Here is a 28,000-nt window from a genome sequence, read left to right as displayed (position 1 = left end):
GGTTCAGTCTGCTGACAACACAACACCTTAATAGGCATGTAGACTCGCTCTGCAGTCTGAATTCCTTATGGGTGGCTGCCTTTATGCCTTACCAGGTACACCAAAGTGTATAGGTGATAAGTATAAGGGGAAAAAAAAAACAATATCCAAAGACTGGTTATCTAAAATGGCACCTCACCTCCAGGGTGAGGCGCCATTTTAGACGTCCAGTCTTTGGATATTTTTTTTTTTCCCTATAGTTTTATACATCGAGAGCTTGTCTCGGAAGCAGGAAGAAGACCAGGGGATCGGACAGAATAGGAACTTCGGGGACTGAGGCTATGTATTTATGTATATTTATTTCCCCTGCACACAAACACTATATTAGTGGCTAGCCCTAATTTAATCACGTTTTTATTCCTAGCATCTCTCACATTGCATGTGTAAAACAACTGGCTGGAGCGGAGTCCTTCTCCACTGCTCGATCTGCAGTAGTATACACCACACACAAATGGAACAGTTCAGCAGTAGATAAACCCTTGTTCTCTGTAGGATTTTCTAGTGAATAATAGCACATAAAATAATTCTTCAAGATAAAGCAAAGGATCTGAATGGCACTGAATGCCAGGAAGACATTGTAATGTACTTGCACCAATCGGAAGGATATACATTCAGGAAGTCCAGGTCTTCAGTACACTACTACTACTACTGTCCGACAGGTTACGGTTAGTGCAGGCAGAGTGATAAGGAGCACATCTCATCAGGAAGAGGAATAGTAATACCTATTTGTCAATTTATTCATATATTGAGTGGAGGAATAACCAAGGAAAGGCACAGTGTAGAATTCCAAGATAAATTTATGTTTATTATAAAAATGTCCTATTCCTAAAAGAAATGTCCAGGGAACTTTAATTTATTCCAACATCTTTAATGTTGGATGAAATTAAGAAAACATCAGGAGGATGTGCAAGAATAGACTTCTTTAGTTCATCAATTTATCAAGCCTGGGTGGAATTGTTAATAGGTAAATTACACTATATCACTTATTAAATATAACCGAAAAATGAATGCATGTGATGTAGGTTTGTAAGATTATTTGACAGGGTTACCAAAGGCGTAGTAGAAAAATTATGTAGACAGACTGCCGTTTAAGTCAATGATACCTTTTAATTGGTGAACGCCTAGAAACACTGCTCACAGTATACGGCAATGTGAGCACTGTGGATGTGCCCTGCCTGGAGTGTCATACCTAACAACATCTACTTTCTTCTGCCATCTGCTGGTCTTTAAAATAAAAACCAGAACAGTACCTAAAAATCCCTTTACTTAGTGGAACTGTTTCATTAGGCCATCGGTTTTGAAGTCCTAAATTACCGCTTGAAAAAACAAATGAAAAAAACGTTGGAAGAGCAAAAAAAAATAAAAAATTTAAAATGTTTAAAGGGCTATTGGTGAGTGACTGTACATGGTGAGGGCAACACTACTACAAATATACTGTATTTAATTTATTAACATCCATCATTTTTGGCATCATGTAAAGGATTTTTAGTGCAGAAAAAAAAAGCCACAAATATGTATCAATTTTAGGTTTTCTAAAAGAGTAAATTGAAATTCTAATATTTAAATCAAGCAGTATGAGGAATTAGAGAGCCCCATACACTTGCATAGCAATGCAAGCCTATGGAACTCCATCAATTCCATATACTGCTCACTTTAAGGCGCCGCTGGGAGCTGCGAGCCGTGTCCAAATGATAGGTACCCTTTGAGAATAAAAGGTTACTTACTGTAAGTCACAGCAGAAAGTCATTTTAACTGTGCATTTTAAGCAATTCCATATACAGCAATTTCTATAGCTTTGTCATTAACATTGCGATAAAATACAGAGCTCTGCAGAACATGACTTTAAAGTCAAATCCTTTTATCTACAAAATTTAGATACCTTATTTACTGTAACCTAAGCAGTATAAATGCTGTGATTGATTTGTTGATGAATTAAAAGGGAAGAGGCATACGGACATATACATGTTGTACTAATCTGTTTTATGCTATCTAGACTGTTACAGATCCATACGGTACAGATGTTCCTCATACTTTATATGCATATTCATAAAGGATCTGTAAAGGAAAAAAAATATGGTGCTCAACACATAACGACCTCCAGTGGTATTCTCATCTAGTAGAATTATTTCGAGAAGGAAAGGGTGCATACAGATTGCTGTACATGTGGTGGAAAGTCTAAGCTGGACACGGGCGACTGAAAAGCACAGTTTTTTGGCTACAAATCAACGTGTCACATCACGTTTTTTGCAACACAGTTCCAGTATATGTTTTCAATTAAAAAAACTTATGGAACTGTATTGAAAACTGTATGCATTGACTCTCCATTGAAAACCGTATGCCAAATGATGCATCCAGTTACATCAGTTTTGTGTCTTGTACAGTTTTGTCTTTGTTCCTGTACCCAAAACCACAGCCTACCACAGATTTTGGTCTGGGTGAAAAACCATATGGAAACTGTATACGTGAAAAGTTAAAGAACATATATGTTTTTTTCTTAAAAACGGATGCAACCGGACATCATTATTCAAACCATATATGGTTTTTAACCGTATATGGGTTAAATTTTGTACACACGTTTTTATACAGTTTAGTCAGGTTTTGAGGAATCAGATTTTCATCCAAAAACCTGATACGGGAACTGTATAGCAAAAACGTGGTGTGAACCCAGCCTTACTGTGTCCTTTACTCTGGTGCTGTTAACTTTGCCTTCAACTCTGCAGTACTTTGAGGGGCTGTAGTTTTGTAGCTAAAATTTGAAGTGTTCTTCTGTTCCTTGTATCAAGCTGTGACTTTTGACCACAGTCCCTAAAACAACAATTTTTTTTTTTTAGAATAGCACAAATATTTTTTATCAACTGTGCTTTACTGGTGATAGTGGTGTCAGGAAGAGATCAACTTGACTATGTAAAAACAAGGTGGTCTGGTTATTATGCCCAACCGCTGTAACACTGTTGCACCACAATATTGAAGTGTTTCTTAGGACTGACCTGTTTTGACCCAGATCTAGGAACCAGCAGACTGACCTTATTTTTAAAATATTGAATAAGGTTAATTTCTTTTACCTTTAGGGTTGGACCCAATTTAAACTCCAGGATTATCAATGCTGCCTTGTCCAAGACAGCATCTGTGCACCGACAACCATCATATACTCATGCTGTCTCTATGTTAGCTCGGTGAGCTGTAGACGATGCACTGTTATATACTGTTTATATTACATCATAGGTCAAAAACTAAATTATCAAAATAAGTTCACAAAAACATAATTTTGGAATATTGAACTCTCCAGTTCTGATCTGTCTTTCAAGATAACACTATACAAAAACTTGATGTACTCCAAACACAAATATTGTTCACGCTCAACTATTTGTACAGTTTTTTTTTTTTTTCCTGAATCACATGTACCACATTATACTATACTATGCATTAAGTCCATGTGAGGGGTGGAAAAAAGCAAGAAGTATTTAAATAACAGCAATAAGAGAAAAAAAGACGACATAGCGCCCTGTGCAGAACAATCACTGCTTAATATCTTCTCCACTGAAACGAGAAGCAAGGCTGCTGCTGTGCGGTAGGGAGATTGACAAGCATTGTCATGCTAACAAAGAGCTGCAGAATTATGTCAGCCGTCATATCCACTGAAAGACATCACATCCATGAACCTTGTCGTTTGTCAAGAAGTTGAAGGAAGTATTCTACGTACTGAAGGCATTAACAGACTCCTCTTGCATGTCAAACATCGCACAAAGCAAAGGAACAGGAGCTATATCTCAAAAGCAGGAAACCTAGCATTTGCAGGATCCAGTAAGTCTGCCAAAAAGTAGATGGTTCCGGCCACCCCTGCAGATTGGAAAAAATAAATAAGAAAAACAAATATATGTTTTACCAAATAATGATACATGGAATAATTTGCCTGTTAATGTGCACCATCAAAATATCAACAAGAAGCTCTGCAACCAAATACAAGCATGGGGCATCTATACAAGTTATGGAATTCCTAGGTGACTAATATGTTGAATATTGTAAGTAAGCAGTTGGTAAATGGAAGGTAGGTATCATCTTGCCTCAATGACATAAGACTGGAGACTGGGTCTGGGTTATGCAAGAGACTGAAGATCCTGTAGATAAAATCATTGTATGTTGTAAGTTTTGGAGTCCTGAACCTGATCTCACAGGTGTGTGAGCACTGTCAGAGGGCAGCAGACAGGAGTTGCTCTGAAGCAGATCAGCTGGTCTGTGGTATGTTATATATGATACTGTTATATATGTATGTTATATATGATACTTATACACTGCATTTAAAAAGTCTGGCTTTGGGACTGAATGTGCCAAGTTTTGGGGGGAGAAGCTCAGAAGTTTATCAGAAAGAACCTGATGTGAAGGACATTCAATTTCTGTTAACCCAAGAATACTGAACTGTAACATCTGTCCTGTTCGATCATCTATATTGCATTTTTTAGCACAATGCATAATATTGCAGCAAACACTGTGGCTGAGAAAAGCTGGGCAGGCACCAATGCAGATAGGCAGGGGTTAATTAGCTGATATGTGGAGTGGGAAGGCGCAGAGAGTGAAGAGACTCCTGGGGGTGCTAATCTTAAGTCCAGAAATATTGTATGCAACAAATAGTAGAAAACAGAAGATTGCACTCACCCGTCGGGAGGTAAAAACGTTTTCTTTATTGGATGCTTGTTAAAACATGCTAAGGAGGGGGGTAGAGAGATGCGGTCAGCGTTAGCTGACTGACCGGCCGAGGCAGCGCTCCTTTCGCAGTTCAGCCCGCTTTCTCAAGCCTGCTGCTCGTCACACCTGCGCGCCCTTTTACCTGGCGCTGCGGGTGACGTAACGGTCAGAAGAAGGTGAGAAGGGAAAAAGGGAGGGGAAAGGGAGGAGAGGGAGGGAAGAGGGGGGGGAAACAAGGGAAGGAGGGAGAAAGGGAATAGGCAAAGGGGCGGAGAACACGAATGCGGGATGGGAATAGGTAAGATAAAACAATGCTATAAAACAAATAATACAGAGGATAAACAGACAATTACTAAGTAAGGAAAACATTGAGTTATTTTTTTTTTTTCATTCCAGCCTAGATTGCCTAGTGCGTTGGTGCGTGCGATCCAAATGGCCTCGCATCTACGAAGGGCATTAACCCCATCATGTCCTTTATCTATACGCTCTAGGCCAATGAATTTCAGAGCACTTTGATCACTTTTGCGCACAGTTCTCATGTGCTCTATCATTCTACTCGCTCCTGTTCCCGTGACGATAAAACGAAGATGCTCACGGTATCTTGTGAAAACACATCTGATAGTAGATCCAATATAACATTGGCCGCAATCACAATATAGCCCATATACCACAAATGAATTGTTTGATGTGTGCCTCATAGCCTCCTATTCTATGGAAGGCAGTTTTTTTTAGTGCGGGCACAGAATGGCCAATTTTCGCAAGGGAAATTTCCTATAGGTTGTGTGTCCGTTAAACAGTTTTTCTTCTTTATTTCTTCTTTTTCCTGGGGTGAAAAAGTGCTTGACACTAAGACATTTTTAATAGTTTTACTCCACTTGAATGCGATGATAGGTTTTATTTTTGCTTCGGGACCTTGATCCTCAGCTATGATGTCCCAATATTTGTAGATGTTTTTTTTTTTTTTTTTTTAACACCCCCTGTTCTCGCAGTCAGTAGTCTAGTTGTGTTCAGTAAAATGGTACAGAAGGATGTCAAGGCACTAATTTATCCTCAACCCCCCAAAAATCTTTCAGAAAAAGAAACGAAAGCCATGAAATGGTTCAAATCCAGAAATGATCTTATAATAAAAAAAGCCTACAAGGGGAATAATGTTGTGGTGATGCTGGTCACTTACTACGTAAAAGAGGCTGAACGCCAACTTAAAGATACTAGAGTGTACCTACCCTTACAAGAAAATCCTACTTTCAGAATAAAGAGCAAACTCATCAGCTTCCTTAGGAAATATGTGACATCGGGCATGCTATCCAAAAAACGTGCCGAAAAATTACTCCCTCCCCATCCCAAAACCACCACAGTGGTATTTCTTACCAAAGACCCATAAATCTTTGAGCTCCCCCCAGGGAGGCCTATAGTTGCAGGTGTAGGGAGTGTTACAGAGCCCTTATCCCAGTACCTGGACTGGTTGCTCCGCCCCCTAATATTAGAGATGCCATCTTATCTGAAAGATACGCACTCCTTTCTGCAAACAATAGAAAGCCACATATCTGGCTACCTGAGACAGCCTTCGCTACAATTGATGTCGAAAGCCTTTATACAAGAATACCACAGATAGCAGGGATTGAGGCAGTTAAAAGGTTCCTCTCAATTGCAGGAAAAACTGAAGAATACATTATGTTCGTTTGTGAAGCTCTTGATTTGGTTCTCAGCAATAACTGCTTTATGTTTGGCGAAGACTGGTATGCCCAATGCTCGGGGACCGCGATGGGCAAAACGGTAGCTTGTAGCTTTTCAAATATTTTTCTGGCCGCTGTAGAAAAGGATCTCATCTTTAGCTACAACAACCCCTTTGTCAGTCACATCTCCACGTATGTGAGATACGTGGATGACATTTATATGTCTTGGAAGGGTTCTGAAAAGGACTTTGAAAATTTTGTACTATACCTCAATGAGGAAAACAAAGTGTACATGGCTTTCACTTCCAAATTCAGTCAAACACGAATGGAATTTCTTGATGTGGAACTCGAAAAAGTAGAGGGTGGAATCCTTACCATAAGTTAAAAGAAACCTACGTCATCCAACATGCTATTACATTATAATAGCTACCACCCTTTCCATGTCAAAAAAGCCATACCCTATGGCACACTTTTACGTCTGCGCAAGATAAATAGTGATGGTATGGTGTTTGAAGAAAAAGCTACAGAATTACTACAGCAATTATCCTTAAGAGGCTACCCAGATATCCTATTAAAAGAGAGTATGGAAAGAGTGAAAAAAAGATTTACTCAGAAAAAAACACAAACATAGAAAGAAAAAAGAGGGTTTTGTCTTTTCCTTCACTTTCAGCCCAATGGCAGATTATATTAAAAAAAACATCTACAAATATTGGGACATCATAGCGGAGGATCTAGATTTAGGTCCGGAAGCAAAAATTAAACTTATCATCGCATTCAAGCGGAGTAAAACTATTAAAAATGTCTTAGTGTCAAGCACTTTTTCACCCCAGGAAAAAGAAGAAAAACTGGTTAACGGATGCACAACCTATAGGAAATTTCCCTTGCGGAAATTGTCCATACTGTGCCCGCACTAAAAAAACTGCCTTCCATAGCATAGGAGGCTATGAGGCACACATCAAACAATTCATTTGTGGTAGATCGAAATTTGTGGTATATGGGCTATATTGTGATTGCAGCCAATTTTATATTGGATCTACTATCAGATGTGTTTTCACAAGATACCGTGAACATCTTCGTTCTATCGTCACGGGAACCGGAGCGAGTGGAATGATAGAGCACATGAGAACTGTGCACAAAAGTGATCAAAGTGCTCTGAAATTCATTGGCCTAGAGCGTATAAAGGACATGATAGGGTTAATGCCCTTCGTAGATGCGAGGCCATTTGGATGGCACGCACCAACGCACTAGGCAATCTAGGCTGGAATGAAAGAAACAAACTCAATGTTTTCCTTACTTAGTAATTGTCTGTATATCCTCTGTATTATTTGTTTTATAGCTTTGTTTTATCTTACCTATTCCCATCCCACATTCCTGTTCTCCATCCCCTTCCCTATTCCCTTTCTCCCTCCCCCTCTTCCCTCTCCCTCCTCCTTTTCCCCTCCCTTTTTCCCTTCTCATCTTCTTCTCACCGTTACGTCACCCGCAGCGCCAGGTAAAAGGGCGCGCAGGTGTGACGAGCAGCAGGCTTGAGAAAGCGGGCTGAACCGTGAAAGGAGCGCTGCCTCGGCCGGTCAGTCAGCTAACGCTGACCGCATCTCTCTACCCCCCCACCTTAGCATGTTTTAACAAGCATCAAATAAAGAAAACGTTTTTACCTCTGACGGGTGAGTGCAATCTTCTGTTTTCTACTATTTGTTGCATAATATTGCTGCTGCAGAATATCAGTTTGAAAGACAAAAACAAATTTACTGTACTATACTCATATGAACCTCTGTCATATATGACAATGAATCTCTGCAGCATCTGAAGCGTGTATTAGGATTTTTTTTTTAAAGTAGATGCAACACAAGGCAGTGTAACATACACTGTGGTCACAAAAACTAATATATACTGTAGTCACAGTATATATTAGTGTACTAGTGCTGCAGCTTAGCCTCGTGTGTGTACAGACGTGTGGGAGTGGAATATTTTACTATTTATTGAATTTGTGTGTATGTTCCAGCATCACGTCCAAACGGCTAAAGATATTAACATGACACTTGGCACACACGTTACTTATATGTCAACAACAAACATAGGATAGGTAATTTAACCCTTACCCACCCCCATTTGCCAGGGTCGGGGTTTTTGTTTAAAGTCCCATACAAGTCTATGGGAAATCTATGTTCCAGCATAACTTCCGTACGGCTGGAGATATTTCGATAATACTTGGTCACATGTTACTTATATGTTCACTTAAAATATAAGATAGTTAATTTAACCCTTAACTACACCCATTTGTGAGGGTCAGGGTTTTTGTTTAAAGTCCCATGCAAATCTATGGGAAATGTATGTTATCACATAACTTCTGTACGGCTGGAGATATTGCAATAATACCTGGTACACATTTTACTTATATGTCAAATAAAAAGATATGATAAATAAATTAACCCTTTCCTACACCCTTATATAAAAGATGGGTTTTTGTTTCATGTCCCATGCAAGTCTATGGGGCTCCCAGTGCCTTACTCCACAAGCTCCCCTCTGCATCTCCTGGGTAATGTGTCGGTAGGGCTTGCAAGCCACACCCCATCTCACAAAGAAGAGATGGGATATGAGGCCGGGATAGGAGGCCGGGATAGGAGGCCAGGATAGGAGGATGGCATATGAGGTTGAGATATGGGGACAGGATATGACGTTGAGATATGAGGATGGGATATGAAGTCAAAAGCTCCCTCCTTTGTTGATTTTCCTCCCCAACAAGGATTAGGAAGGAAAAACCGGGTAACGCCGGGTACTCAGCTAGTATATGTAGCTAATATATATATATATATATATATATATATATATATATATATATATATATATATATATATATATATATATATATATATAACCAAAAAGAATATAAATCAATTCAACATACCTTCAAAAAGAGAATATGGAGTATCCGGAGTCCTGCAACCATGCTCTCCATAACTCATACACCACTCCGCAAACTGGTAAAAGAATACAATATCAAAAAGGGGATGTTAAACAATTGTACAGCAACATTTCCCATCATTACAGTCTGCTATCTCTTATATAGATCCCACATTTTCTATAATTTAGAAAACAAGAATTAAACAAAAGAGTGGAAAGGCAGGGGAGAACCAGCCATGAATGTGCAATGTTCCCTTTATAAGAGTCTATTGGGTTATTCGAATGAGCTGAGCACTGCAGGACACGTCACAGTGTCGAAAAAAATAATATATATATATTTAAAAAAAACCTTTGATAAAGCAGTGCACCCGAATTAGGATTACAATGTAACTAATCCATGGAATAAACATATTGTGAAACAATTTAGTGGAAATCCTACATTACTGACAAACCACTCACCTTGCATGCTCTGTACAAATATCTCAAATCATGAGTCAGGTTGTACATTGCTAGGAAACTATAGGCATTTCCTGCTGCTCCATGGCATATACCATATCCCTTCTTCAATAATCCCCGTTGCCAAGCGATCTCAGCGCACTGTGCAGCATCTGCTAGATAGTTATGATCCTGAAAAACCTGGCAATAGAAAGAATACAATATACACATGAGTTAAATTCTGTAAAACAGCAGCTGGACAATGTGAATATAAAATGACATGGTCACTACTATCTACTAGCTGGATGAAGCATCAGACATTGTAATGGAGAGCAGGATTGGCTTCAGACATACAATTTAGCCTTGGCAACCAAACTGTCCTGTACGGTGCTGCATCTCCAATAGTACTCAGCAGGAGATGCTGCAAGTATATCTGTGACTGTTACAACTCTATCATCATTTGTGTGTATGTGTGAGATATATATATATATATATATATATATATATATATATATATATACACACACACACACATACATACACACACACACACACACACACACGCACACAAACACGCACACGCACGCACGCACTAGCTGAGTACCCGGCATTGCCCGGTTTTTCCTTCCTAATCCTTGTTGGGGAGGAAAATCAACAAAGGAGGAAGCTTTTGACTTCATATCCCATCTTCATATATTGTTGTCATATCCCGACCTCCTGTCCCAAACTCCTATCCCGTCCTAAGGTGGGACTGATTTGTGATGAAGATATTGTAATCTGAAAATAGAAGGGGATGTGGCTTTGTGTGACTGGGCGTGATTTGCAAGTCAGATCGATGTACAAAAAGGGTAGATAATAAAATGGGTGGGGCTTAAAATTAGGGCGGGCCTTTGTGAGATGGGGTGTGGTTTTCGAGACGGATTGACATTCACCAGGAGATGCAGAGCGGAGCTTGTGGAGTAAGGTACTGTAGTCCCATATACTTGAATGGGACTTGAAACAAAAACCCATCTTTTATATAAGGGTGTAGGTAAAGGTTAATTTAACTATCAAATTTTTATTTGACATAAGTAATATGTGTACCAGGTATTATTGAAATATGGAAGTTATGTGGGAACATACATTTCCCATTGATTTGCATGGGACTTTAAATGGGGGCGAGGAAGTGTTAAATTACCCATCCTATGTTTGTTGTTGACATATAAGTAACATGTGTGCCAAGTTTCAAGTTAATATCTTTAGCCGTTTGGACGTGATTGCGGAACATACATACACACACATTGAGTTGAGTGTGTGCGTGCGTATATATATATATATATATATATATATATATATATATATATATATACACACACACACACACACACACACACACACACACACACATATATACATACATACATACACACACACACACTCAATAATAATAAAAAAAAAAGATTATAATGCTTCCAGAAATGTCAGATTGCTGCAAAACAACATGCGGTTATGCAAGTGATCACAGGTATGGACTAAGCAGACAGGCGTGTCCTGCCACTAGAGGGTGTAAGAGAGCTTTTCCTGCAGCCCTATAAAAAGGCTCCCAGAGGCTTTTGGGTAGTATATCTCTAGACAAAGGGGACTGCAAGATATAACTAAGGCACACTCAAAGACATTCTGTCCAGTTGACAGTTTGGCTGCATGATTTAGAGAAAATATCACATCGTGATTACGAAGGTAAATATTGTGATTTCAATATGCAATTGATTAAAATAAACAGTGGAATTCACCCCCCCCCCCCCATCCCATTTCATGTCCCTTCCATGTGATTTACCAATATTCTAATATGCCAAATCTTATACCCGTTCTTCTCTGTGCGTGTCTTTTCTGCGCTTCCTTCTCCCGAAACAAGCGGCAGGCTGCATGATCTTCCGTTTCAGCCAAACACTGCCCGAGACAGGACCACACAAAGGAGAACAAGATATGTGGCAGATCAACTGGGGACCAGGGCTAGGTAAGCATCCTTTTTTGTCCCCACACCACAGCACCATATTGCACACACAAGATTCGGGTAGGAGGTAGCAGACAGCCAGACACACAAGGGAGTCGGGTCTGGAGTCGCTGTAGAAATTTAAATGCAGGGTAGGGCTGCACGCTATATCGCACAAGCAATCAAACCGCAATTTTTGCTTTTTGCGATATAGCAATACGGCCCCCCGGGAAAACTTGTGATTATCTGCTCGGGCTGGCTCACGTGTGCTGCTGCAGGAGGGGGCCGACCAGAGCAGGTAAAAACAAATTTAAATACTAAAAGTCAGTGTTTCCCAACCAGGGTGCAAAGGCTGTCCAGGCATGCGATGAAGAAGTAGTTTCACAACAGCTGGAGGCACCCTGGTAGAAAAACACTGAGCTAAGTAAAAGCGCGCAGGGAGAAAAATAAAAACTTCTGCTCCCCTACTCCCGGTCCCTGCAGATGCCATTTCCCTCCGTGAGGTCCGATGTCTCATTTCTTCTTCATAAAAGTAGTAGGACCTTTCCCTTTTCAGCCAATCACTGGCCGCAGCGGTGTCACGTGTCAAGCCAGTGATTGGCTGATGGGGAAAAGGCCTTTTTCAGCAGCAAACACACTAGGTTTCCCAGTGGGAGATTTGAAAACCACTCAGGAAACCCAGTGTATTGCTGCAGTAGAAATTGTGACGGGGGAATGTGATATGGGGAAGAATGTGACATTGGGGGGGGGGGGGGGGATGTGACATTGGGGGGGAGGGAATGTGGAAGGGGGAATGCGACAGAGGGAAGATGTGATGGGAGAAGATGTGACCATGAGGGGAGAATGTGACATTGGGGGGGGGGGGGGGGAGGGAATGTGACATTGGGGGGGGGAGGGAATGTGACATTGGGGGGGGGAGGGAATGTGACATTGGGGGGGGGGAGGGAATGTGACATGTGGGGGGGGGAGGGAATGTGACATGTGGGGGGGGAGGGAATGTGACATGTGGGGGGGGGAGGGAATGTGACATGTGGGGGGGGGAGGGAATGTGACATGTGGGGGGGGAGGGAATGTGACATGTGGGGGGGGGAGGGAATGTGACATGTGGGGGGGGGGGAGGGAATGTGACATGTGGGGGGGGAGGGAATGTGACATGTGGGGGGGAGGGAATGTGACATGTGGGGGGGGAGGGAATGTGACATGTGGGGGGGAGGGAATGTGACATGTGGGGGGGAGGGAATGTGAGAGGGAATGTGACATGTGGGGGGGAATGTGACATGGGGGGGAGGGAATGTGACATTGGGGGGGGGGAGGGAATGCGACATTGGGGGGGGAGGGAATGCGACATTGGGGGGGGGAGGGAATGCGACATTGGGGGGGGGGAGGGAATGCGACATTGGGGGGGGAGGGAATGCGACATTGGGGGGGGAGGGAATGCGACATGGGGGGGGAGGGAATGCGACATGGGGGGGGGGGGGAATGTGACATTGGGGGGGGGGGAGGGAATGTGACATTGGGGGGGGGGAGGGAATGTGACATTGGGGGGGAGGGAATGTGACATTGGGGGGGGAGGGACTGTGACATTGGGGGGAGGGACTGTGACATTGGGGGGGGAGGGACTGTGACATTGGGGGGGGGAGGGACTGTGACATTGGGGGGGGAGGGACTGTGACATTGGGGGGGAGGGACTGTGACATTGGGGGGGGAGGGACTGTGACATTGGGGGGGAGGGACTGTGACATTGGGGGGGACGGAATGTGACATTGGGGGGACGGAATGTCACAGAGGGGGACGGAATGTGACATAGAGGGAAGATGTGATGGGAGAAGTGACCATGAGGGGAGAATGTGACAGGGGGAGATAGAAATTAAATGGAGGAGATGTGAAATGGGGGGTGGGCATAAAATGGGTGGATCGTTGTAAAATGGAGGAGATTGGACATGAAATGGCGGGATTTCACCATTTATTTATTATATTGCATCGCATATCGATGCCGCAGGAAACACAATATCAAGTGGCTAATATCATGGATCGATTGTTTTTGCGATAAATCATGCAGCCATAGTGTACAGACTTTGAAAGGGGGCACGTCATTGGACTATAAAAAGCAGGATGGATGTTTTGACATATTGCCAACCATTTAGGCTGTCCTTTTCAAGAGGTTAGAAGGCGTGAGGAGCAGTGGTTACGTTACGGCACAAACACATGGGTAAGTGGGCTCAAGATGGTCAAAATAGACAGCTAATACAGAGGATCGTTAAATCCTCCGACAAGTAAGAGCAGCTTAGCAATATCTGTAGAACACCTTGTGGTCACATGTGATGCCTCCTGTGGCAGGGCTTCCACCCGGCAGTTTTTGGCAAGATAATGCTCCCCCACACACAGCAAGGGTTTCCCAGGAATGTCTGCCAAATTGCAACACTTCCTTGGCCTGCTCAGTCATCAGATTTATCGCCAATTGAGCAATTTGGGCGACACCGCTTTGTCAAGCTACAAGTGTGCAGGATCTACAGGCCCAGTTGCAACATCTGTGGGATAATGTCCTGCGGAATGTTATGAAGAACCTGTATCTCCTCTTGTATCCAGACTAGAGGCGGCCCAACAGGCTACTAAAGCCTCCTTTCAGTTTTGAAATACATATTCCTTTCTATATAAGGTCTCACAGCTGACAATGCATAACAGAGCAAAAACCAAGCCATGAGGTGGAAAGAACTGTCTGTAGAGCTCAGAGACGGGATTGTATGGATGCACAGATCTGGAGATGTGTAATAAAAAATTCTGCTGCACTGAAAGTTCTCACGAGCACAATGGTATATGATATGATATGGTATGACTGTTTCTGGTTTGGACAGAACCCCCTTTTAAAGTACATGCACGTACTTGAGAAGGAGTTCTGTCCAAACCAGAAACACGTCATAAACTGCTTCTCCATTTTGTTATTTGTTTGGATTACATTATATTAATAAAATTCTGTTTCTGGGAGAAGCACCTTAATTGGATTAACTTTTTTACTTGCATATCATACCATATAACTGCTGATTCCAGTGTGGAAGTTGAAAAGATCAAAAGCTGCTGACCCTATTGGTACATACTTCATGCTCAAATAGATGTATCACTCATTCGCTAAGTGCAACTATCGCTTTCTTTACTTACATTACCCACTAATTGTGCACTAGGATCGCTTTATCTAGAAAAAGGTGGTAACAGCATCATGCTTTGGAGGTGTTTTTAAATGGCTATGACAGGGAGACTGATCCAGGGTGAGGGAAAGCTGAATGGAGCAAAGTACAAAGATATTTTCAATAAAAATCTGATCCAGAATGCTCTGGACCTTAAATGGGCACTGTCAGATACTAAAACTTTCAATATGTCGTACATCATGGGAAAACATTAACCTTTCTAATATACTTCATAAGACCATTTTATTTCCTGGTTAAAGAAATCATGGCTTATAAAATCATGGCTGAAGCGCAGGCATGGACAAAGTCCAGTAAGTAAGGATGGACTAGTAGGGCTCATCTGTGCTCTCTCCAGTCTGATAGGACAGAAGAGAGCACCGAGGAGTCCTATCAGACAGGAGAGATCACCGAGGAGACGTATCAGACAGGAGAGATCACCGAGGAGACGTATCAGACAGGAGAGATCACCGAGGAGACGTATCAGACAGGAGAGCACAGAGGAGTCCTATCAGACAGGAGAGAGCACCGAGGAGACGTATCAGATAGGAGAGAGCACCGAGGAGACGTATCAGACAGGAGAGAGCACAGAGGAGCACTATCAGACAGGAGAGAGCATAGAGGAGTCCTATCAGACAGGAGAGAGCACCGAGGAGTCCTATCAGACAGGAGAGAGCACCGAGGAGTCCTATCAGACAGGAGAGAGCACCGAGGAGTCCTATCAGACAGGAGAGAGCACCGAGGAGTCCTATCAGACAGGAGAGAGCACCGAGGAGTGCTATCAGACAGGAGAGAGCACATAGGAGTGCTATCAGACAGGAGAGAGTACAGGAGTGCTAGCCCACCCTCCCTTACTGGACTTTGTCCATGCCTGGGCTTCAGCTTGAACAAAGCCATGATTTCTATAAAAAGGAAATAAAATGGTCTTATCAAGTATATTAGAAAGGGTAATATTTTGACAAGATGTACAACATATAAAAAATTTTTGTATCCGACAGTGCCCATTTAAACTGGGATGGAGATTCACCTTTCAAAAAGACATTTGGCACGTATGTAGTTGAAGCCCCTTTGGCAGTGATTACAGCCATCTTGGAGATGATGCCACAAGGTTTGTACACCTGGATTTTGGGGTTTTCTGCCATTCTTCTCTGAAGAGCCTCTTAAGCTGTTAGATTTGATGGGGACCATCGCTAGACAGCCATTTCTTCTTTAGGTTTCTGACTGGACTAAAAGGATATACCTAAAGTTGTCCTTAACCCCTTAAGGACGCAGGACGTAAATGTACGTCCTGGTGCGGTGGTACTTAACGCACCAGGACGTACATTTACGTCCTAAGCATAACCGCGGGCATCGGAGCGATGCCCGTGTTATGCGCGGCTGATCCCGGCTGCTGATCGCAGCCAGGGACCCGCCGGCAATGGCCATTAACTCCTCAGGTGCCGGGATCAATACAGATCCCGGCATCTGCGGTAGTGCGCTGCTGCGGGGATCCGATCATTCATAACGCCGCACGGAGGTCCCCTCTCCTTCCTCCGTGCGGCTCCCGGCGTCTCCTGCTCTGGTCTGTGATCGAGCAGACCAGAGCAGAAGATGACCGATAATACTGATCTGTTCTATGTCCTATACATAGAACAGATCAGTATTAGCAATCATGGTATTGCTATGAATAGTCCCCTATGGGGACTATTCAAGTGTAAAAAAAAATGTAAAAAAATGTAAAAGTAAAAAAAAAGTAAAAAATCCCCATCCCCAATAAAAAAGTAAAACGTCCGTTTTTTCCTATTTTACCCCCAAAAAGCGTAAAAAATTTTTTTTTATAGACATATTTGGTATCGCCGCGTGCGTAAATGTCTGAACTATTAAAATAAAATGTTAATGATCCCGTACGGTTAACGGCGTGAACGGAAAAAAAAAAAAAAAAGTCCAAAATTCCTACTTTTTTAATACATTTTATTAAAAAAAAAAATTATAAAAAATGTATTAAAAGTTTTTTATATGCAAATTTGGTATAAAAAAAAAGTACAGATGATGGCGCAAAAAATGAGCCCCCAAACCGCCGCTTATACGGAAAAATAAAAAAGTTATAGGTCATCAAAATAAAGGGATTATAAACGTACTAATTTGGTTAAAAAGTTTGTGATTTTTTTTAAGCGCAACAATAATATAAAAGTATGTAATAATGGGTATCATTTTAATCGTATTGACCCTCAGAATAAAGAACACACGTCATTTTTACCATAAATTGTACGGGGTGAAAACGAAACCTTCCAAAATTAGCAAAATTGCGTTTTTCGTTTTAATTTCCCCACAAAAATAGTGTTTTTTGGTTGCGCCATACATTTTATGATATAATGAGTGATGTCATTACAAAGGAAAACTGGTCGCGCAAAAAACAAGCCCTCATACTAGTCTGTGGATGAAAATATAAAAGAGTTATGATTTTTAGAAGGCGAGGAGGAAAAAATGAAAACGTAAAAATTAAATTGTCTGAGTCCTTAAGGCCAAAATGGGCTGAGTCCTTAAGGGGTTAAAGGGGTACTCCGGTGAAAAACTTTTTATTTTTTTTTATTAACTGGTGCCAGAAAGTTAAAACAGATTTGTAAATTACTTCTATTAAAAAATCTTAATCCTTCCTGTACTTATTAGCTGCTGAATACTACAGCGGAAATTCTTTTCTTTTTGAAACACAGAGCTCTCTGCTGACATCACGAGCACAGTGCTCTCTGCTGACATCTCTGTCCATTTTAGGAACTGTCCAGAACAGCAAATGTTTGCTATGAGGATTTCCTTTTACTCTGGACAGTTTCTAAAATGGACAGAGATGTCAGCAGAGAGCACTGTGCTCGTGATGTCAGCAGGCAGCTCTGTGTTTCAAACGGAAAATAATTTCCACTGTAGTATTCAGCAGCTAATAAGTACAGGAAGGATTTACAAATCTAAAAAGAAGAATTGTCCAGCGCTGGGTTTGCAGGTAAAAGCTTGCTTTTAATTAGAAAATCCGACAGAAACACCTGACAGAAGACAATGGCTGACGCGTTTCGCACCTGGGTGCTTAATCAGTCTACGATTAAGCACCCAGGTGCGAAACGCGTCAGCCATTGTCCTCTGTCAGGTGTTTCTGTCGGATTTTCTAAATAAAAGCAAGCTTTTACCTGCAAAACCAGCGCTGGACAATTCTTCTTTTTACTATTGTACAAAGCCAAGGGCGGGACCGGCGTGTCCTTGCGCAGGTGCTACGGATTTGTTCGAAGGGGTGAGCGGCATTACTTGTTGCTAATTTACAAATCTGTTTAACTTTCTGGCACCAGTTGATTTAAAAGAAAAAAAAAAAAAGGTTTTCAGGAGTACCCCTTTCAGTCGCTCAGGTGTTCCCTTTGCTGTGTGCTTAGGGTCATTTGGGAGGATTTATCAAAACCTGTGCACAGGAAAATTTGACAAGTTGCCTGCAGATTGCTTCATTTATTTTTGGAGGTCTTAAAAAAAAAAAAAAAAAAAAAAAAAAAAAAAAAGCAATCTGATTGGTTGCTTTGGGCAACTAGTCAACTTTTCCATTGCACAGGTTTTTGAAATGGCTGTCCAGTGATGGTCCCCATGAAATCTAGCAGACCTTAAAAGTGGTACTCCGGTCGAAAACTTTTTATTTTTATTTTTTTTTAATATCAACTGATGTTATTTCAACAGATTTGTAAATTACAGTTCCTGACATGGACAGAGGTGTCAGCAGAGAGCACTGTGGACAGACAGAAAATAAATTCAAAAAGAAAAGAATTCAGGTGTGCAAACCTTGTGGCATCATCTCCATATATACTGGAGGTTGTAATTGCTGCCAAAGGGGCTTCAACTACATACTGAGAAAATGGTCTGAATAATTATGTAAATGCTTTATTTTTAGTTTTTTTTTCCTTTTTAATAAATATTTGTTATTTTAGCACAAGGCCACAACATAACAAAATATGAAAAAGTAAAGGGGTCTTAACATTTTCTGAATGAATTGCATATACAGTTAGATGTATATTTTAATTGCTTACATAGGCATAATATAAATGAATAGTAGTCACAGCCTTACTTTCTGTGCCTATTATATTAATATAAATGGGTTGTACCACTCATGAAGCTGGCCCTTTTGTTCGCCCAGGCTGTTATTGCTGGTAAGATTCTAGAAATCAATTTCCTTTTTTGTGCATGCAGATTTCATGTTTTTCTTTTGTACTTTGCCAAGTATAAAAATATAAAGGAATGTATTATATGTGTAAGGGTCCTTAAAGGGGTGCTGGAAAACATCTTATCCGCTCCGTGCCGAATGACTGGCGACAACAGCAGCCACGCCCCCTCCCACAGACATGAATGGAGGAGGCGTGGCATGAAGTAACGAACATGGAAGCTCCAAGCTTCCATGTTCCAGACGCTGCCACTGCCGACCCATAGAGCGTGGGGGTACCCAGTGGCAGGACCCCTGTGATCAGACATCTTATTTCCTATTCTTTGTATAGGGGATAAGATGATTTCCGGAAGAGTACTCCTTTAACTACACATTTTTTTTAAACTTTCTCTAGTGCACTTCCAGTTCACAGGAAGAGCAAAGTCACACATGACAGACAAAATTTTGTTTTTCTAAACACCATGTGAAAGCCTTATAGGGATTTTGGGGAGCTGATGGATAATGGCTGTAAATCCTGAGCCTAAGAAGAATAACAAATTATTAGGGTCCTCTTAACATCTTTGTTATAAGTTTTCCATATAGGGTCCAGTATTTTAGAATGGAGTGCCATCTATGCATGCAGTTAAAAATCTCAGAACCTGGACAGATGTTAAGGTCACAGTACAGATACGATAAGATAAGTACCTTGCAGGCCTGTGTTAACATATAAATGACACCAGGGGCTCCATGACACCAATGTACCAGAAGATCCCTGTTGTCCCCAATACAGGCAGGATAGTTTCCAGAAGGATACTTGATCTGGCGGACATATTCCACACTTGGACGAACAAGGGTCTGTAGTTTCTCACTACTGACATGACATTCGGGCTGAGGAAAATAATACAGTATTACATTTTTCTGAAATCAGATTACTTGTACCAGAAGCCAAACATATACAGTAATACAGTGAGTGAATCATTTATACTAAAAATAGTCAATGCGAACACTCAACTAATATCCTCTCCTCCTGCTACATCACTAAAGAAATCCCAATTTCTACTTATGGCAGCTTTGGTTGGGTTTACACTCCACCAGGGCTCTATGAGGGAGATTTATCAAAACCTGCACAGAGGAAAAGTTGACTAGTTGCCTCTAGCAACTGGTCGATTTTTTACTCAGCACAGGTTTTGATAAATCTCCCCCTATGTCTTCGGTATACATAGACCTACTGGCAAAAACATATGATTATGCGGGATACCCATTGTCATTAATATAAGTGAATGTAGTCCACAAGTGACTACATTTGGCCCATATCCCAAATGTATCACTTTATTTTGTGGGACTCAAATGCTAAGCAGAATGGGGGAGATTTATCAAAACCTGTCCAGAGGAAAAGTTGTAGAGTTGCCCCTAGCAACCAATCAGATCGCTTCTTTCTTTTATGAAAAGGCCTACAAAAAATTAAAGAAGCGATCTGATTGGTTGCTATGGGCAACTCAGCAACTTTTCCTCTGGACAGGTTTTGATAAATCTCCCCCAATTTACTTTTGAGTTCTAAAAATCAAAGCATACATTTCCCCAATGGAACAGATGTGGTTACTAGTAGACAACCTTAAATGGGTCACTCTCATTAAAACTCATTTTTGCTATTGCACTCCTTATGGTAAATGAAAAATATTTCTAATATACTTTGTTTTAAAAAAATGAAGTTTTCTATGTTTTATTTGTGCTCAAAAAAGCTCAAGAGCACATTTTCCCCCAACTCATACACAGACTTTGGACCAAAGTGCCGCCTGGAGTGCTGAGGGGGGGTCCAACCAACAGCATATGGCAGTTATGTGTGAGAGGAGCTATGATTGGATGAGGCTGGACACCCCCCCTCAGCACTCCAGGCGGCACTTCCTGTGTTTGGACTTTGGTCCAAAGCCTGTGTATAAGATGGGGGAAAATGTGCTCTTGAGCTTTTTTTAAGCACAAATAAAACATAGCAAACTTCATTTTTTTTAAACAAAGTATATTAGAAAATTTTTCATTTACCATAAGGAGTGCAATAGCAAAAATTAGTTTTAATGAGAGTGCCCCATTAAAGCATACGGGCCTGCTGTCAGCATTTTTGCCACTATACTGATAATGTAGAGATCCATTGCACTGTGAGCCCAGCCTTAAGGTGCCCATACACCTTTAATAACTGTCAGTTGATTGTTTATTCGGCCAACAGATCTCCCCCTATATCTTCATACAGGGCATTTCTATACAGTACATGTTTTGTGCAAGGAGAGAGGAGAAGTTAGCCGGTGCCAGACTGCTCTGGCGGCAACTTACCTCTAACTAGAACAAAAGGGTTCGGCAGTTGGAATCCAACATGCTCAACCCTTCTCTCCACTGACATCATCTGTCTGGTTAGAGTCGGAAGGCCCCCATACACCTTAATGGGGTTATGCACAAAAAATAAATAAATAAATAAATAAATAAATAAATAAAAAGTTTCCCTTATCCACAGAGGAGAACCAACTGCTGAAACCCGCTGCAATCTCAAGAACAGGTCCCGGCTCTCTCAGCTGTATGAAGCGGTAGATGGCTTCTTCTACATGCATTGTCTAGTACCTGAGTGCTGTACTTGGATATATCCAGCACTACCATATACACTCCATACAATTGAGAGAGAGTCAGTGCCCCGATTCTGAAGATTGCAGGAGGTTCCAGTGGACAGACCCTCTGCAATCAGATGTTATTTCCTATCCCAGTGTTTCCCAACCATGGTGCCTCCAGCTGTTGCAAAACTGCAACTTCCAGCATACTCGGACAGCCTTTGGCTGTCCGAGCATGCTGGGAGTTGTAGTTTTGCAACCGCTGGAGGCACCCTGGTTGGGAAACACTGCCCTATACTGTGGATAGGACAGGAATTGACAAATTTGTTTTGAATTTAAAAGCAATTAAAAAATTAGCCTGAATTTGTTTTTTTTTTATTTTTTTATAAACTAACAAGAACATAAAGTTGTTTTTAACAAGAACAACAAAAATCCTAAACTAATGCACAAAGAACAATAAAGCAAAACACTATAAGCATTTAAGTTACGTAGATTATGAAAATATTCTCTTTCTCCTTATTCTGTTTTCCTCTTTTTTTGACCCTATCATGCATTTTATTTGCTCCTTATTGCTACTTTCAATCAAGATTTTACCCTATTTTTATTGTCCCTGTCCTCCATGTATCTGCTTCTTTTTTTTATCGTCTATGTCACGGTTGCATGAAAAGTACTGACAACCCAGGCGGCAGCACAAAGGGGGAGTTTTATTTAAGCCTGTGCAGAGGAAAAGTCAAGCAGTTGCCCATAGCAATTAATCAGATCTCTTCCTTCATTTCTTAGAGGCCTTTTTTGTTATGTATTGTACTTAATCATAACAAAATTGGCATGTTTTTTTTTACATAAGTGACAACAAAGCTAAACATAACTTACATTGCTTATACAGTACTATTTCAGAACCAGTTACAGAGCCACCTAGTGGCACTGGACATACATAACATTTTTAAAAATGAAAGATTGGTTGCTATGGACCTCTGCTCTACTTTTCCTCTGCACAAGGTTTGATAAATCTCCCCCAAAGTTTTCAGTTGCCATAACAACATGGTGGCTGGGATTTGTCAAGCCCTGCTATTTGGGATACATTTTTTTTTCTTGGTTGGATAACCCCTTCAGAGAGTCAGCTGAACCTGCCAAAGATGGTAGATTCAGATGACGTGTGTATGGGCACCTTCAAATTAATTTAACAACAAAGCTAAAGAACAGAGTATAAAGAAAAAAAAACGATTTGTTAAGATTGAACAAGAATAACATCCATTTGTTAATTTATTTATACATTTCCAGCATGAATGACACAGAAACAGATGGAAAAAGGTTTCTCTTTAAAAAAAAAAAAAAAAAAAATGGCAAGAAACCTTATGTTCTAAAAGAGATCGAGCTAAAGCCGCTTCAGACTTATCTTTATAGCTCAGGCTATACTTTTAGAATTTTTTTGGACAGTAATCTTACCAGCATCAAGTAGTAATAAATGCCTGTGAAACCATGGGCTGGTCCTACATAGTACTCTCCATAATATTCGTACATCAGCGGGGTTTGATTTTTCACGCGCTTGTGAGTTGCAAAGTTGTCACCGGATTTTATCAGTATGTCAGATACCTAAAAAAAAAAAAAGAAAAAAATCTCTTCTCTGTGAAACATTATAGAAGAGCTGCTGTTAAGCAAGTATATACAGTCTATTCTGATTTGTGAACAAAGAATCAGTATTGGTTTACAGCTCATGATCGACATGTGAGGTTTCTTAGCACAGACAAAAAAAAACATAAGTAGATTTTTATGCCTACCGTAAAATCTCTTTCTCAGAGGATCCACTGGTGGATACAGAGACCGTCGGTATATGCTGCTGCCACTACGCAACAAGAAGATAGTCGGCCTCTCCCAGCAGAATATACCCTGCATACAGACTCTGAGCTATCAGTTTAGTCCCAAAGCAGTAGGAGAGGACCGACAGGGAAAGAAAAAACAGCAACTGTCCAAGGTAACCACAGACAAACAAAATAACCAAACCAATCCTCGGACAGGCAATTGAACCAAGAACACCAGAACAAATGGGTGGGTGCTTTGTCCCCCAATGGATCCCCCGAGAAAGAGATTTTACGGTAAGCATAAAAATCTACTTTTCTCGTTCGGCTCCATTGGGGAACACAGAGACCGTGGGATGTACCAAAGCAGTCCCCGGGGTGGGAGAGAACCCAAGAAACTCAGGTGGAAAGCTGGGCCACAGCCGCCTGCAACACCTTGCGACCCAAACCAGCATCAGCAGACACAAAAGCGTCTACCTGGTAAAATTTTCTAAAAGTGTGCAAGGACGACCAGGTGGCGCACCTTATAAACTTGTTGCGGAGAGCCCAGGAGGCCACCGACAGAACAAGTGGAATGAGCCGAAACCTGGAAAGGAGGAGTCTGGACTTCGCAACAAACTTTCTGGTTGCGTCGAGATGCAAAGAGGTCCACATCTGGAGTGCCCCCAGAGGTTACAGATCTCCGCAAAAACCTATGGATGAATAGACCACTCGCCACTCCACCAAGGAAAGAAACTCCCCTTGATCCATGGATGCCACCACAGAACGGAGTGATTCCATACAGAAATGACGCAGGAGTAGGTGGCTGTTGAGGAGCTTCAGATCCAGGATCGGGAAGACGGAACACCCTTTCTTGGGGACGACGAACAGGTTAGAATAGAACCCCGAAAAATGGTCCCAGGAAGGAACTATGAAAATCACTCCCTGAACGAGAAGGGTCCGAAGGACGACCCGAAAAGCCGCCGCCAAGGAAGGAAAGCGAGGACGGCGGGATCGAAAAAAGCGGTCCCTTGGAAGGGAAGCAAACTCAATCAGATAGTCGTCGGAAACAAGATCTCGGCCCCAAGAGTCCTGCATGTGGGCAATCCAAACGTCCCAAAACAGGGGCAAACGACCTCCCACCTGAAAAGAATGTCCGGGTGGGGGCGTCCCTTCAGGAGGGAGGCTTATGGGTGCCCGACTTGGCCGCAAAATGGCTGGAACGGTTATCCGACTTCCAGGAGGGGTGAGCCTTGAAGGAAGGAGCCTTCCTATCCTGTGGGGGCACCGGTCTGGCTGTCCGACCAGAGCCAAAAGACCGAAAGGAGGTTGACTTCCTGTGGGAATCAGTATGGCGAGACTTGTTCTGCAGTAATAGGGAGTAGCCTCGGAGATTATCTCATGCAGGCGTTTTCAGAAGAGTCGGGTACCAGAGAAAGAAAGCTCAGTAAGAGATTTCTAGGAAGCGACATTGGCATCCCAGGCCTTGAGCCACATGGAGCGACGAATCGCCACCAGGTTTCCTGTGGCAAAAGCCGTACAACGGGCAGACTGCAAGGAAGCAGAGCACAAGTAGTCTCCAGCATTGGAGAGTTCCTCCAATTCCTCCAAAGGGGCCCCAGATTAAATGCCTTGGTGGAGTTGGGAAGCCCAAACATATAGGGCTTTGACACCTAAGCTGAAGCGAAAGCGTAAAGCAAAGCTGAATCCACCGCTTCAAAGCGAACTTGGCCAGATTCTCAATCCTCTTGTTCGCCGAATAAAGGAGGCCGCGTCCGCCAAAAAGAGAGCAGTCGATTTTGACAGGCAGGAAACCGGATGATCCACAGCCGGCGGCATTATCCATTTCGCAATCAAGTCCTGGGAAGATGGAAACTGAACCTGAACCATCTTAGTCCCTTGGAAGCGATTGTCTGGATGCTTCCATGCCGCTTCCAGTAAGGAGTCGATTTCAGCACGAGAGCTGAATACTTTAGGAAGAGCGACGGGAGCGGTGGAAGGAAACTTCAGGAGCTGGGTCCGAAGTTCCTGGGTCCTCTAGGTGAAAGGTGTCCCTGATGACTGACATCAAGCTGTCCACCATGTCGGACACGTTGGTGCGGTCCTCTGGATCAGAGGTAGAACCTGACGCCTCATCTCTCAGATCCCCAGGAGAACGGGAGCGGGTAGAAGCAGCCTTAGATGAAGGCGAGGTTGACTTCGGACGTAAGCTTGGAAACCTTGCACAGTGACCAGGAGAGTGGGGCACTGCCCGGGTGCAGGGGAGGAGGAGCGAAACTTATGAGGAGAGTGCCTGTCCTGAGTTCGGATGCACGGATAAGAAAGAGCCAGAGGTTAACACCTAAGGAGTTTGTGAGACCGCCCGAGAAAAGGATCAGGGGAGGGAGAGCGAGCGCAAGAAAGATCGCTCCACTGTGGTCACCACAGATCAGAAATTGACTGGGATAGGGAGGAAACCCATTACGGAGGAGGGGGGGGGGGGGGGGGGGGAGTAGAGCCCACACACTCTGGCAGAACATCCTAGGAGCAAGGACCAGGAGGGCAGGAGCATGCAGTGGGGCAGGCGGGACAGGTGGATTCAGCGGAACCACAGGGCATTTTAGTTTTGCAGCCCACACAAGAGTAATAAGTAACCAGGGCAGCAGTGACCAGTCTGGAGGGGTGGGTCGGGTCTGGGTTCAGACATAACAGGCAGTACAAGAATTTAGCAAGAAAAAAGGAGCACCTGGTTTCTGTGTCCCTCAGATGGAGAGAAGAAGCAGGCTGTAGCTGGAAGAGCAGGCACTCAGTCCAGGAGAAGACAGGAAGGGAGGTCCCAGCAGAAGGTGGAAGCCGAAGTAGCCAGACTCTCATTGGTGGAAATGAAGGAGGCATCCAGCCATGACCCCTGCAGCGGGGAGATGGGCTGGGACCTCGCCGAAAAAGCCCGCCGGTGGGCAGAGCTACAGGCTAAATTGAAGGCCCCCGACGCTCCGAGCGTCTTATGCAGAGGCGGCCGAAAGCAAAAGTAGCTGCTGGCTGTGCGACTGCAGCGCAGCCGACAGGAAAAAAGGGCAAGACTGATCAACGCACCGCCCGCTATAGGGGGCGCGGCTGAGGAAGGACTGCAGAGCTGCCTGTCCCAGAACAAACTTACCTACTGAAGTCTTCAGCCAGCTTTTAGATACCTGCATCACGCCGGGCTGAGACAGCGAGACGAGCAGGGAAGGTAGGGAACCTGGACCCAAGGTACAACCACAGGTGCTGGCTGGTGCCAAGAAGGGGTTGACAGTGCATAACTCTATTTCTGTGACCCTTCATCGCACATGGGGGAAGAGGCAGTGCCATGCTCCTGAACCCCCACCTAAAAACAAGGAAATAAGGAGATTAAAAGCTAAAAAATAAAAAGTAAAAGACCAGGTCAGGTTTGTGTCTGCCTCCTACGGACACTAAGCTAAAACTGACAGCTCAGAGTCTGTAGGCGGGGTCGACTTTCTTTTTGTTGCGTAATGTCAGTTTCTTAGTGGCAGCAGCATATACCCACGGTCTCTGTGTCCCCAAATGGAGCCAAACGAGACAAAAATGTTTCCTCCCATTGTGACGTTCATACACTCACCTCTTGGATGTATCCATAAGGAACTTTCTCTCCCTTGTAATGCTTGTTAATGAACAACAAGGTGTAGAGGTATCCCAAACGGCCATACAAGAGCTCATCTGGTAGTCGGGACTCCAATCTCATCACAGAGGAATGCTTCTGGAGCACTCTGGGAAAACAAGACAATAGAAGAAATTAACTCTTCAAACCACTGATCTATACACACAGCCTATTTGTCCTGGCCTGCTTAAAGGGGTACTCTGCCCCTAGACATCTTATCCCCTATCTAACGGATAGGGGACAAGATGTCTGATTGCGGGGGTCCCGCCTCTGGGGACCCCCGCGATCTCGGCTGCAGCACCCCAGACATCCAGAGTACGAAGCAAACTTCACTCCCCGCCGGATGACTAGCGATGCAGTGCGGAGACTCCTGACATCCCAGCCATGCCTGCCAGTGATGTCACGGCCATGCCCCCACAATGCAATTCTATGGGAAGAGGTGTGACGGCCTGCCCCCTTCCATAGACTTGCACTGAGGGGGCGCGGCTGTGACGTCACGAGCCTCTGGTGCTGCACCCGACGCTCCAAAGGTACACCGGGTGAAGCAGGGAGATCCCACCGCTCAGGACCCCCCACGATCTGACATCTTATCCCCTATCCTTTGGATAGGGGATAAGATGTCTAGGGGCAGAGTACCCCTTTAATCCCTCCGACGGTTTACGTATGCGAGTTTCAGTTTAGACTGAATTCTATAAGTAAATTCTATAAAGAAGGCTGTGTTAATCTCCATCTGTTATCAGGTTAATAATATCTTAACATACAGATACTTTAATAGGCTGAGCCCAGTGTTTCCGATTCAGGGCTCCAAATCCCTTTGCATAGACATGGTTTAAAGGGGTAGTCTGGTTTAGAAAAATGAATCCCCTATCTAAAAGGATAGGGGATAATTGTCTGATTGCGTAGCCCCAAGCGTGATCTCCTGCACGGTGCTCCGGCTCTCCTCATGCATGGAGCCGGGGTCAGCACGAACCCTCCATGCATCTCTATGGGAGAGC

General features: G+C 42.9%; 1 protein-coding gene across 1 annotated transcript in view; it reads right to left on the bottom strand.

Moving 5' to 3' along the window:
• Positions 1–818: 818 nt before the first annotated feature.
• LANCL1 (LanC like glutathione S-transferase 1) overlaps positions 819–28,000 on the bottom strand; it is a 42,546-nt gene continuing 15,364 nt past the window's right edge. Inside the window, exons 5-10 of the mRNA XM_056534405.1 lie at positions 26,967–27,114; positions 23,043–23,189; positions 19,717–19,899; positions 9,753–9,929; positions 9,298–9,370; positions 819–3,876 (exon numbers count right to left, since the gene is read on the bottom strand). Of these exons, the coding sequence (XP_056390380.1) occupies positions 3,800–3,876; positions 9,298–9,370; positions 9,753–9,929; positions 19,717–19,899; positions 23,043–23,189; positions 26,967–27,114 (805 nt within the window). The 3' untranslated portion in view covers positions 819–3,799. The remainder of the gene's footprint in view (positions 3,877–9,297; positions 9,371–9,752; positions 9,930–19,716; positions 19,900–23,042; positions 23,190–26,966; positions 27,115–28,000) is intronic.

The sequence above is a fragment of the Hyla sarda genome, chromosome 8, assembly GCF_029499605.1.
Source record: "Hyla sarda isolate aHylSar1 chromosome 8, aHylSar1.hap1, whole genome shotgun sequence".
Classification (NCBI taxonomy): domain Eukaryota; kingdom Metazoa; phylum Chordata; class Amphibia; order Anura; family Hylidae; genus Hyla; species Hyla sarda.
The sequence above is the reverse complement of the archived record's forward strand: the minus strand, read 5'-3'. Positions and strand labels throughout refer to the sequence as shown.